This window comes from Cryptotermes secundus, unplaced genomic scaffold (assembly GCF_002891405.2).
Source record: "Cryptotermes secundus unplaced genomic scaffold, Csec_1.0 scaffold1182, whole genome shotgun sequence".
In the NCBI taxonomy this organism is placed as follows: Eukaryota; Metazoa; Arthropoda; class Insecta; order Blattodea; family Kalotermitidae; genus Cryptotermes; species Cryptotermes secundus.
Genome location: NW_019737098.1, coordinates 498,803 through 512,304, shown reverse-complemented (window position 1 = coordinate 512,304; position 13,502 = coordinate 498,803). Strand labels below are relative to the sequence as shown.

General features: G+C 40.3%; 1 protein-coding gene across 4 annotated transcripts in view; it reads left to right on the top strand.

The window, feature by feature from the left end:
• Positions 1-11,333, top strand: part of LOC111870208 (splicing factor 1) — a 55,670-nt gene extending 44,337 nt beyond the window's left edge. For all 4 annotated transcript variants that reach the window (XM_023862302.2, XM_023862304.2, XM_023862303.2 and 1 more), the window contains 4 exons: positions 4,006-4,157; positions 5,595-5,813; positions 6,912-7,094; positions 10,900-11,333. In XM_023862302.2, the coding sequence (XP_023718070.1) occupies positions 4,006-4,157; positions 5,595-5,813; positions 6,912-7,094; positions 10,900-11,016 (671 nt within the window). In that variant the 3' untranslated portion in view covers positions 11,017-11,333. The remainder of the gene's footprint in view (positions 1-4,005; positions 4,158-5,594; positions 5,814-6,911; positions 7,095-10,899) is intronic.
• Positions 11,334-13,502: the final 2,169 nt, after the last annotated feature.

Genomic DNA, 13,502 nt, shown 5'->3' with positions numbered 1-13,502 from the left:
AATTTATTACTTTAGAATAATAAGTGTTTCACTAGAAATGTCGGCTGAGGTAAGCACTATCACATGTTCTGTGACTTGTAAGGAAGTATAGAAGGAGAAGAAAGCAAGGAGACATAGCACTTGTAGTGGTGCCAAATTTAGCACCGTGGAACTCTGGTTTTCAGTGAATGCGGATTGTTTTGCTGGACATATTTGCATGCAAAGAATCAATGATAAATCAACAAGAAGCACTCCGCATATGATGATCAGATATGCATCCTGTTGTGGCATGTAGACCCGTACTGTTACGCCTTGAAAGCAGCAGCTACGGACGGCAGCTCATAAGAGCAAAGGAATAAAATTACGTATAGTCATTTGTTCCTCGGTCTGAGTGTAATTCTTTGGGCAAGGTGATCGTCCGAAAATTCTCCATCAGCACATATGTCTAAATTATCTGCAGATGAGTTCTTCGCTTACAGATTGCGTGCTTCCGGGACCATGGCAATATCACGTAGACGTCCTCTCCTGAAATCTTCGCTTAGATATTTTATATGTGTTTAATACACCATTTCCAAACAACATTCGTAACTATAACGATTCTGACAATGGTGTATAACACAAAAATTAGTGGTGATTTGGACTTGGTCCAGTGGTTGACAGGGGTTGTCCAGTGATTGAGGTTAGCTCTTTGTGAGGGACCCAACTGAGTAGGTGTCTTCCCACATAACGTGAGACGGAAACAGTTCCAGTTTCCGAAACGTCGTGTTTTCTAGCCTCTAGAATACCGGACGATGGACAAAGTCCAAAAACCTAGTACTTCTGAATTTTATAGCATTTACATTATAATTTCAACGTATGAAAACCCGAACGTCATGATTTTTTTCAGCCACTGCATATTTTGCTTGAAACCACATCAATTGTATGTGATTATACTGAAGTGGTATGGCACAAGTCTCGTAGTGACATGACAAGTTCGCATTGCAAATTTTCATGTTTGTCGACAACACCAAGCTCAGTCGCTGAACTCGACAGATGTTGGCATGTTCTGTCCTTACAGACACGCCACTATAACGGTCTTCTAGGTGTTCGAAGCTGGGGACTTGCCCGTAATCAGGGAATGGTGACCAGCCTTACCCATCACCTTCACAGCTCTGAATGAGAAACTAATTTCCATTCTTCTAGAAGACAATTTCAGTTGATGCGACGTGAGAAACAGTTACTGTTCCACTCTTCCGTCAGTGTTAGTCTTCGGCAATAGTCACATCTTGCTATCATTCGCTTGGACAGTGATCCTAGTTAACCCATCTTTCCTCCAAATGAAAAATAATTGACGTCAATCATGTAACCACTTTATTCCTTGTTTACAATATGTTTCGACCCCAACCGGCAATCATCAAGTACTTCAATTCGCCAAAACTGTTACCTACACTGATGGCCGGTTGGGACCGAAACGTATCGTAAAAAGCGAAAATTCTAAGGAATAAAGTTGACGGCACTGTAATACAAATATTCTGTGTGAATGTAATAGAAATGTAATAGGATTCTTAAACACAATATTGAAAAATAATGGGCTTCGTTAGCTTGTTTTTGGATGGCTTATATTTTATATCTTCCACAGGAAAATGACTCACCATTTCCTTAATCAGGATTTATCTCCCATGCTCCAAAATCTTAAGTTACAATCCTACTTATTTTAATGCCCTGTGCAGTGAATTAGTTGATCCATAAAATTCCAATTCCATCTTAAAAGTTCTTTTAGTATTGGATAATTTTCTCTTTTTATATACAAATCGAACAGCTTTCTTCCAATTAAAGTTTATCAAAAGAATCTCCATTTCCTTTCTTAAGTCCCGATATAAATTTTCTTTGCGACACAAACGATATAGGTCTGCATTTTTTTACGGCATAGCAAATTTCTTGCAATATCCTTTCCAACGCCACATGCTGCAACAACTCTGTCCTCCGTTTCTGAAAGGGTCCTTTGTTGTCAGCCTCTCAAAATATTCATGTCTTCTGTATACAAATTCGTTATGCCAGTCCACGAAGACAAGCTTACAACATTACGCAAAGGACAGATGCGGACTTGCTAGGACGTCACTTAGCAGCGGATGCTTGTACCTCACGACTTCTGAACAGACTGAGCCCCTTCGGCATTTCATATGACTTCCGCTGACAGGACATTCACTAGAAGCAACGCTCGGTTCAACCGCTTGTTGTGTATAAAAACGCTACATTAATTTGTAATAATAGAATTGCTTTTGGGATCTCAGTGGCCGCGCCGTCTGAACTCCATGTTTTCGTCGAACGTTCGAACATTGGAATCGTGGTTTCGAATCTCACTTCGAGTAGGTGTGTATGTCAGCGTTGTAGGCAGAAATCTTGAGAAGGGCAGATTTATCGCCAATGGAGTGTTACCAAATGTGTAAAATTTTCACAGTTTCAGAAGTAAATTCTGAAATCTAGCAGGCCATAAATCCACACCCTGAAGAACTAAAGAAGGAAGAGGGAGGAGGAGGAGGGGAGAAAGAGAAGGAGAGGACGGCGAGAACGAGACGAAAGATAATGATAAATATGTTAACAATATACATGTTTCACGTCCTATATCCAGGGTACCTGAATTCTGAATAATAGATTGCATCCCTTAATTTCTCCACCCACATATCCCCACTACTATTCGAGGAGTGAATATTAATCCAGTGAGTCTGAATTTCCCATCGGCATACAAGCCCGGAAGTTATTAGCCTTCTGATGAATGCGTAATATTCTACGCCGTTGTCTCCCAACGAACCTTCCGAGGAACTTAACGAGGTTTTCCACATTCCCTGCAGGCAAGTACTTGACATAGGCCAAGACTACTTCTTTCACAACTTACTGGTTAGTTGTCATCCAAATTATGCTATCTACACAGCATCGTTAAAAGAATCAAGACTGTTCTTGTTTATCCTCAAAACTTTAAAGTAATTTTACGCGCCTAACTGATCGTCAGTTTTCGTCTATACGCCTAAACTTCTCGAATGGCTTCAAAGCAACAGTACTTGCCGGGTAGGACGATTTAATTGAAATGATGTAAAAATGAAAGTGCATGTGAATGTATGTAAGTGAAGTTAACGATTTGGAAAGAGGTTCAACTGGCCGTAAGTGAAGGTGTTCTTTGTGTTCACCTAAGTGACCAGAGGAAACCATTAACTCTCTGTCAGACTATCCGCCATCGTGGCTACACCTACACCAGATTTCCCGTTACCTAGTACATGGCCTACGTACGGGCGAACACGAGGAATATGAGGATGCACTCCACCGACATGTATAGGTGAGAACTGATGGAGTATTAAGGACACAGTTCCCCATTTTCCCCTCAGAACATTGAAGGCCCTGGCGAAGTGCGTAACACTCTTGCTTCGTGTTTGGGAGATTCGTGGTTCAAATCTTGACCCGGGGGTAACTTATACTGACCGAATTCTTTTGTGGTTTTACTCAGTTCCGCGAAACAAATTAATTAATCTAAATTATTCCACGACCGCCTTCTCGCACATGATTTCCAATTAATCGTCAACAGCATAGTTTATGCTCCTCTATAAGTCTGTTTCAATTCTAAAGCTTAAAATTAACTGTGACAAAAAAAAATGTAAAATTATCTCTGCAACAAGCTGTGGAGGCCCATAGTGTCGTTATACATCGAGGTCCCCACGTTTTTTAGAAAATCGGTTCACAGATGGCGGTAAGGCCGTCAGCCTTAGGCGCCGGCCGCCCTTTACCCCCAGGGACTTCTTGGTACTCATTTCTGTTAGAGGTTGAGTCGACCCCAGGGCCATAGTGCGGCTGGAAAGATTAGGTCACTTGAAAACTGCATAACGCAAGAATAAATAAATTTCCTCTCATATTTTTCATATTGTTAATTTGTAAGCACTATACGTATTGCAGTTCTCTTTGTAAGAATTTCAGTGTGAAATGCGGCGTGTTCCTTCAGCTGTTTCGGTTGCACATTCCAAGGTCTCCTGACGTGTTAATTCTGTGTCCCCATGTCCTCAGGAACGGCTCCAGGACTCCCACGTCAAACATCTCTTCAGACTCCAGTGATCAGCAACATAAGCGCCCCTAGCGACCGTCCCCCGGAATATTTATATCCAGAACTGCCACCCATTTCTTCCCCACCGCCGCCATATGAAGTGGCTATGAGAAAGGTAAGTTTAGTTTTGTGGGGTGGGGGGGTGAGACTGAATCCACTTGGTACGTCGGCCACAAATTGTCCTATTGTACCAGGCCGGATGATAGATATCCACTTGGTACGTCGGCCACAAATTGTCCTATTGTACCAGGCCGAATGATAGATGATGATGAGTGTGGGTGGAATGAGAATTGGCAAGGGAAACTGACGTACTCAGAGAAAATCTTCACTTCTTCATCTTTACATTTAATCATATTTCCGAGTGTCTGCCATTTTTCTTTGTTCTTGCAACCTATTACCTTCCTATAAGCCATTTCTTCTTCGCTATTAATAAATCATTTGTGCAAAATGTCGTCACTTCAAATGTCTGTTCCTTCACACATAAATATGTGGTTGTAATCTTCCTCGAAAATAAGAATAAACTTTGGAAGGATCTGACATTACTGGAAGGACTGCCATTACAGTGCTAGCTTCCGAGAGTCATGTAGTTTACACTGCAATTCATCTCTTTGTAGTATAATTATTCGTCTATGACTGACAGATATCTGTATTGTACGCATATTTTATATTATCTGAATAATTTCCACAAAATTTGGTATCATGATGTACATTAACCCCATATAGCGTAACGGTAGCTCTGCGTATCACCTCCTTTAACATTGCTTGAATCTCTAGTTGCGCACACAATTTGTTCATGTGTTCCTTGGAGTTTTCTGAAAAAGTTTAAAAACCGTCATAACACAACAATCAATAATACGTGTAAGCAGCTGTAGGAGATACTTTTGCTACATGTTTCAGCTTTCAAAAGGCCATCATAAGACAAATACATTAAACTTTTCGTTTTTGAATTGCATGTCAAATATAGGATACAGTGCTAAACTTCCAAGTGTATACAATGGTATAAAATGATATGAGTGAATATAAAATATAAATTACAATAAAAGTTGATGTCTTAAATAACCATTTACATAGTCAGAAGTACAGTTAAAAGTTGTATATGTGATGGTATTTGGAAGTTGGCACTTATAATCGAAATATATGTAATGCTTATACGGACATATATACACAATGGCGAATATGTTCGGAGGCCCGTTGTTATGTTGTATGTTATTGTTTCATATTTGATACTATCTGACGGGCGACTCCGTTGTGTAAATGTCAGATTTGATGGAGAGATATATTTTTGTTTGTTTCTACAAGCGGCATATGAGGAAGACACAAAATATAAATCACGTTGCGAAGGCCCGATTTCAATGTCATTGGTAGTATACATGAGATCCATGACGGGCAAAATGGCACTGGGGCTGGTTTAACTGCGAACTCTTCTGTTTTCCACGACTCCATAGTCGTGTTTCCTAGGGGAATTACACAATTGATGCATTTGATGTCATAACACCAAGCAACACAGCAGCACAACTTTAATTCATTCTAAACATTGTGCTCTTGTCTCCAGATGGGACATCCACCGAGCTATGAAGAGTACCTCACCCAGCGATTGCAGCAGCAGCAGTTGGGGACCAATTCTTCGATACCACCGCCCCTGCCGCCACGCAACCCAACAATGTCATCGAGAAGCTGTTCGCCGCCGCCACCCTGGTCACTCCCGGCGTCCAGTGCGGCAACATCCCAGAGCCTCCAGCAGCAGAACTTCTGTAATTGTTCCAAGTGCAAGGTAGTGAATGCTCAACGAACTTAACCAGATGATAGAATGAGAGATCGCTTCGGATTGGGCCATGACAGGAAAAAATTTAGAGGCACAGAATAATGTTTGAATTGAGGGACTCTTGAAAGGCACCCCTTCGAGAATAAATTGTTACACATTTAGAACAATAAAAAATAATTTTATAGAGATGATGAAGAATGTATAATTTCTAGAATTATCACACGATTAAAGATCAAGTCCAGGAGAATGAGTTGGGCAGGGCATGTAGCATTATTGAGAGAGAAGAGTAATGCACATTAGATAATTGTGGGAAAACCGGGTAGGAAGGGACCACTATGACCACCAAGACTTAGGTAGATGGATAAAATTAAAATTTATATTAGAGAGACAGGATGGAGTGATGTGGACTGGATTTATCTGGCTCAGGATAGGGACTATTGGAGAGTTCTTATGACATAGTAATGAACCTTCTGGGTTCCTTGAAATGCTGGGAAATCCTTGAGTAGCTGCACAACTAGCGGCTTCTTAAGGAGGGCTCAGCTCCATGAAGTTAGTTAGTTGGTTGGTTGGTTGGTTGGTTGGTTGGTTGGTTAGTTAATTAGTTGCACGATCATATTTCATCTATTATAAAAGACACTGGGAGCACCCAGTAGCGTAGTTGGTTGATGCACTATGCTACAAGCCGGAAGGTCGCGGGTTCAAGTCCCGATGAGGTCATCGGATTTTTTTTTCAGTTGGTCTAATCCTTCCAGCCACACTGTGGCCCTAGGGTCGACTTAGCCTCTAACAAAAATGAGTACCAGGAATATTCTTGGGGGTGAAGAGCGGCCGGCGCGTAGGGCTGACAACCTTGCCGCCATCTATCAGCCGATTGTCTAGAAAATGTGGGATCCTCAACATCTCACAACCCTATGGGCCTGCATGGACTGTTACAGGGATAGCTTTACTTTTTTTTTACTTTATAAAAGACACGTATTCACAAGAGTTCTCCATTGAGCTCTGTAGCTAAAATTTTGCGGTTCAAGGAAAAATTATGGTTTTTAAGGAGTGATTCCAGATGGCTCAAAAGAGAGAATTTGAATGGACGGCGAAATGTGTCACTTGCAGAATGGGAGTGTCCCAGGAGGACGTGGAGGCGGACTGCGAGTGAACCTCCCAGCACAGCAAGACGATGTCACGACAGCGCGAAGCCTAGCAGAAGCTCAGCGCCAACTTAGGGTAATGCTGCCCCCCGAAATATCTCAACAGGCTACTTCCTCACATGATCACTGCCCATGTTCCAAATGTCAGGTAAAATCATTATTTTCTTTCCCCCACATTTATATACGTATTTGACCCCCCAATACAGCAACACTTTACTTTCTCTGTTTATTGTGTCACACTTCGTCAGGTGTAGGAGCCACTCCCATGGAAGAGATCCTAAACAAAAACGTAATAAGCTAAGTCGTCAAAGCAGAGTCCTTCTTGAGAAGCTGACAGTCGCACATCTCTTAAAGACACTAATCCCGTTTAAGGAATCCGAAAACTTATTACAGTTAGACCACTCTAGGTCGCGGTACAAGGGCCGAGAAGGCCTACCACTCTTACATTCAATATTGTATTTAACATCCTGTTGCATTTGGTATTAGAATTTGTTTCTGGTTTCGTTTACAGCCCACAATGAAACAATGTTAAGATTTCAAATTAAATACTGCTACAATTTTTCGCTGCATTACATGTTTCGGCCTACTCGGCCATCATCAGGTGCGTCGAAATTCTGAAGAAATGCCGCGCCTTCCGCCTCACTCAGATCGGTGCTTTCGTATTTATGTTTCTAAATGAAGTAACTGTAGTTCCTTCTTCTATGCTACATATGTTGTCTATCAAGTGTACAGTGCGAATATTATGGTATGTTGTTACCATGATCACAAGACCTCGCCCCATCCTGAGCTAGTGTTACCCAATCAGCAATCTCCGACCCTATTCCTTCGAGATCCATTTTGACATTATCTTCCCACTAATGCCACATTCTCCTAGCTGGTATTTTCCCTCACATTCTCTGACTAGAACTTCTTACTCGTTTCTCATATCTTACATATGTGCTACATGTACTTCTCATATCATCTTCCCTGATGTTATAACGCTAATAATATTTTGTGAAGTACTATTAGAATGGACCGCCTCTGTGGTCTAGTGGTCAGAGTTCCTGGCTACAGATCGTGAGGTCCCGGGATCAATTCCCGGTGCTACCAGATTTTCTGAGAGGTAGTGGATCTGGAACGCGGTCCTTTCAGTCTCGTGAGGATAATTGAGGATCTATTTGAAGGAAAGGGCGGCTCCGGTCTAGAAAACCGAAATTAAAAGGCCGTGGGGATTCGATGCGCTGACCACGCGACACCCTCTATCCGCAAAAGTTGACACTAACTTCGCTGAAAGCGGCGGTTACTCGGTCCGTATAGTTCACTTGCGGACTCAAGCCACGGAGTTTGTTTGATTTTTATTTACTATTAGACTGTTAAGACATGATCAAAACCTTGAAAGATGAATGGTGAAGAGTCTTTCTTCAGTATCTTGTCATGAAATTCCTTCACGGAAATCAGAGGCAAAGACAAAGACAATTTTGTTTACAGTGGTGTTGAATATAGGCCCCTTTGTCAACATTTGCCCCTAATATTAAAAACATACCATTTCTGTCAATAGCAATATGTCATCGCTGGTGTAACTTCGATTTAAAATTCAACATACGGTTTCTTGCATTCTTGTAAACCTTATATTACTGAGATCTGAGGTTCTCGTGGTGGCAGGTATTAAGATTATGGTCTTCCGGTGTGTGACTTCGTGTAATTTTATAAATAGTTGTCACTGTTTCGGAAGAAAACTCTGCTTCAACCTTGAGTGCAGACCACACTAAAGTAGGACATTAGGTTCCACCCAAATGTTGGCATATACACTTATTTACAGAACTGTACGGCGTTACATCCAAGAAACCCTAACTTATATTCTCATTGTTAGAATATTAAATACAGTTTAATTATAACATTAAGTTTTAAAGGTCAGTACGAAGTTGAGACCCCAATAATGCATGCCTACACAGAGTAGCAGTTGCACAGGTGAGCCTCACTAAGATATTGCTCGATGCGCTGACTGTCTGTCTGTCTATCTGTCTGTCTGTCTGTCTGTCTGTGTGCACTTTCATATAGTATGATCACCGAGGAGCCCTAAGACATCGTTTCTCATATAAGAAATTTCTCGTGGTTTTATTTGAACGTTAGAAATGTACCTGTGACCACATAACTTAAAACGTGTAAGACATAAATCAGAGAACGTAAAAAAGATTTTTATTACTTTGGATTTGATGTTCTGATTGCTATAAAGAATAATGTCTTTTGGAATCTAATGCCGCATATTGCGATAGAATCCCACGGATGTTTCTGAGGAACATGCTGTCTCCATTTTCAAGGTGGAAGAGAAAGCCAGCGCCTATTCCATGCCGTTTCTTCACTGACTTACTCTTCGACCTTAAGAATGAGCCAATACGTTTCTCCGAAACGTCAGTATACTTCTACAGGGCTACATTGTGTATCATCCAAGAGCGATTACTCTTAAAGATTTTATATCAATTTGTAATTTAAATAAAAATGTAAGGAACATGATTTCTTTAATTTAACGTCATTTACTAAACGGGAACCTGCTTACTGGACGTTAACTCACCTTGAAGTTAAAGTCCGCTTGAAATTTTTTCATCCCTCAGTTTGTTGCGGTACTTGCTCAAGAAATTGAGGAGAAAGGTTGCAGCTGTGTAACACGGAGCCACATGAACTTACATAATAAACTATAAGAGACTGCATCTCAAGACTGGAGAGGGGGTTTCAATAAAACGTTTACTTAGTGACAACGTAAAGAAATTGTGGGATGCTGCAAGTGACCACTCGAGAATCGCTTCCCTAATGTGTTTATGGTTCGAGAGGTCGCATAATATACATGTTCAAGCATGCGTGTTATGATAAACATTNAAATTTTCTTGTAGTAGCACTATAAAATCTTTAGTTATGATTTTAAAATCCTTTAAAATTTTCTCTAAATTTTAAATTTAGAATTTAAAATTGTTAGGGTTACTCGCCCTATGTCTAAAATGCTGGAGCGGCTAGTTCTTGTTCCACACTGTACAGGTGTTATTCTGTGTAGTCTTCCTGTGTGCGTGCCGCTGCTTGTCTTTACTACGTGTAGTGTAGAAAAGAACAAGATCAAAACATATAATATATATTGTTTGCACTTGGGACGGAGTGTGTATCATTTACCGTATAGAGTGCAACAGGATGCTGAGATATAATATTGTAAACATTTAAGTAATGTAATATTTAATATACTCAGTAACGGAAGTCCAGCGGAAAAACAACAATAATTTCATCATCAATGGATGAAGGTGATACTTATATATTAGAAAACTTAAATATTTTGCAATCTGTTTGTTATTTTATTCTGCTGCCATATACCACGATTGCAAAAATTACATTCCATAAGTTACCATTTAATTTTACGAAAACGCAATAGATATCTAGAATTCAGTGTCATCAAATAAGTAACATCAGAATATATATCTGACTACGAAATGTGTCACAGAAGAATTCTGAAAAAATTTAAGTTTACACGTAATTAAATTAAAAGTAATCACCTTAAATTATTTTGGGACACGCGGTAACGTAGTTGGTTGGGGCACTATGCTACAAGCTGAAAGGTCGCGGGATCGAATCCCGATGAGGTCATCGGATTTTTTTCAGTTGACCTAATTCTTCCAGCCACACTATGGTCCTCGGGCTGACTCAACCTCTAACAGAAATGAGTACCATGAATTTTCCTGGGGGGTAAAAGGCGACCGGCTCGTAAGGCTGAAAACCTTACGACCATCTCTGAGCTGACTTTCTAGAAAATGTGGAAGCGTCGACCGTTCACACCCCTATGGGCCTTCACTGCCTGTTTCAATGACAAATTTATCTTAAATTACTTTATATGTCTCATAATTTTAGACCTAAGTTAAGGATTACTAGATCCGGCACTTGTGACCCATAGTCACAAAGCTTCATAGCCCCACATAATATTCTCATTTCATTGGTTTCAGTCACGGTATGGTACTTATGACGACTCGAATGGCAACAACGACCTGATGTTCTCGCTAGACAGCACGCCCGCACTGCAAGGTGTGCTGAGTGACGGCTTGCTATGTAGTGTCATGTAGACGTTGTTGTGTTCGTGTGAGCGAGTGGATCTGCTCCTCGAGGTACTCTTAGAGGGATCTATTTCGAAATCGTTCATTTAATGATGCGGTATCTGGTTGCCTGCCCTGCAAACGAGTGATTAATGTTGAAAATTTTGTGATTCTGTCATCTTGAGATTATCCTTCTAGTTCAGTCCGATAATTGTAATACCAGGAAAAGAAAAAAAGTGATAAAATGGACAGAAATATTTGTCGAATGTTCAAGTAAATAGACTTCACAGAGTTGTTTGTCAGACCAAGTTCTGAAATTTCTCATTAAAGAAACATTATCCGTTTAAGTGTTATATGTTAAAATAATTGGTCCTCAGATTAATATTATAGGATAATATTGTTTATCTACACGAATCTGAAGTTTCAGACTCCAAGACTGCTGCAGTAATACTTATTAAAATTACAACAAGAGGAGAATGTACCAAAAATATCAACAGAGAAATATATTGAAGTTGTTTTATATAGCAAACGCTGACTTAGTCGGGTCTACCGATAGCGCACAATTTCGTTTCGCTGCTGTGCTGTCAACATAACTCACTCTACTGCCGGAATATGTTTGTAAAATATATGTTTCAAGACAGGTGTATTATTGGCAAAGTGGAGAGTAAATCTTTTATAAGGAACTTTACTTTTACTGCCCTTAAGATCAAACTAGTCAGGCCTACGTATGTAGTTATAAATTGTTTCTTAATGTTCTTTATCGAATTCCGGAGAAAAAGTTTGAAATAGGCCATGATTGCTCCACTTTTACCTCGTTATTCGTAACTAACGCCATAACATATAGTCTTCCTCGTGCAGTTCATACACAAAATCCTTTCAGTTATATTTTGTTTATTATTACATAACCGTAAACACTGAATGAAGCCATTAGCTCCTTCTTGAGCTACTACAATCCACTTCCGTTTCTACGTCAGTTCTTCCACTTACGTCTCCGAAACTGTGGCAACCCGTTCGGTTTTCAACCAAAGGTTTATGTATTGTACGAGTATATACCTTTCAGTTCAGTTATTGAGTATAGAGGGGGTGGGTTTCCCCATGCACCGCGACTAATAGTCTATTGTACGTCCCCCTTTAATTTCTACTGTCGCCATACCCTACCGATACTGGTGCCCGCTACCTCCCCTTTCTGCCAGCGAGGTCTGCCCTTTACTGGCAGTGGTACCCTATAACTCTCCCCTTTCTGCCAGCGAGGTCGGCCCTCTACTGGCATTGGTACCCGATAACTTCCCCATCTACCGGAGGCATTGGAAACTACTTGGGCAGGAAGCATTTTGCCTAATTTTGCTCAGAGGTCTCCTAGAGACATGAGGATCTTTTACGTGTAGTAAATCTACGACACGGGACACACGGCTTAAAGTCCCACCCGGAGGACTTGTTCCCTGAATTTTTCCGCCCTTAAAAATTCCACGACCTCCGCCGGGTTTGAACCCGCGTACCTTGAGTCATAGTACATGTATATACCTTGATTCAGTTGTGTGTTACATGTCCTACCCGTCTGATCATTCCTGCCGTAATTTTACTAAGTGAACTGTGAATTGTCGGGATAATCAGATCTCAAGATGGAATAATTTTGTCCCTTATTATGTTAACTAACTTCCTATATCCAGATATTCACCTCAGTACGTTAATTTTAGATACCGCTATCAATTTCTTCCTCCATTGCATCTTTGTCTAATTGTTCCACTAAATTCTAGGAAAATTATGCAGCATTTAGAGAGATGCTAAACCAAATAATTAACAGAACTGGACTTTCCTTTCCTTTTCTTGATGAGTTCTCTCAGACCGGCGAAGTAAATGGTGTGTAAGTTTACAAAAAAAAAACATTAAATATGAAATGTTTTAATAAATTAAGTGCACATGAGCTTCATATTCGAATCTGCTCACCGTATAACTCACGAATATTGAGTTCGTGTGAAGTTTCATCAGTAACAGCTGAACACACCAATGCTACAGAAAGCTAACAAGCAGCTCACTAAATTTCCAAGAATTATTCTCTGTCCGTAACATCTCTAGGACAATAGGAAATTATACGACTTGCATTTCACTATCGTAAATATAAATCAATTTGTAATGATATTTACAGTGCCATACGTACAGAAGATGACATTTTTAACCCATAAGTTTACCCTTTCAAATCAGAACTCAACAACAGTCTTGAAATATTTCATAATCTCAAAATGAAAATTTGCTGATAACTCACATAAGGAGACATTCAGCAATGAAGACAAAGATTATATTGCATTGGCAGCTGAATATTTTTTAAAAATTTAAATTCGCTTAGTGGGGGGTGGAGTCCAGCTGGGTCCACTCGGCACAGCGACCACTGATTGGCCTATTGTACCTGCCCCGGGTGATTATGATGATGGAGAATTTGGTTGAATGAATATTGGCAGGGGAAATCGAAGTACTCGGAGAAAACCCGCCCTAGCGCCACTTTGTCCACCACAAATCATACT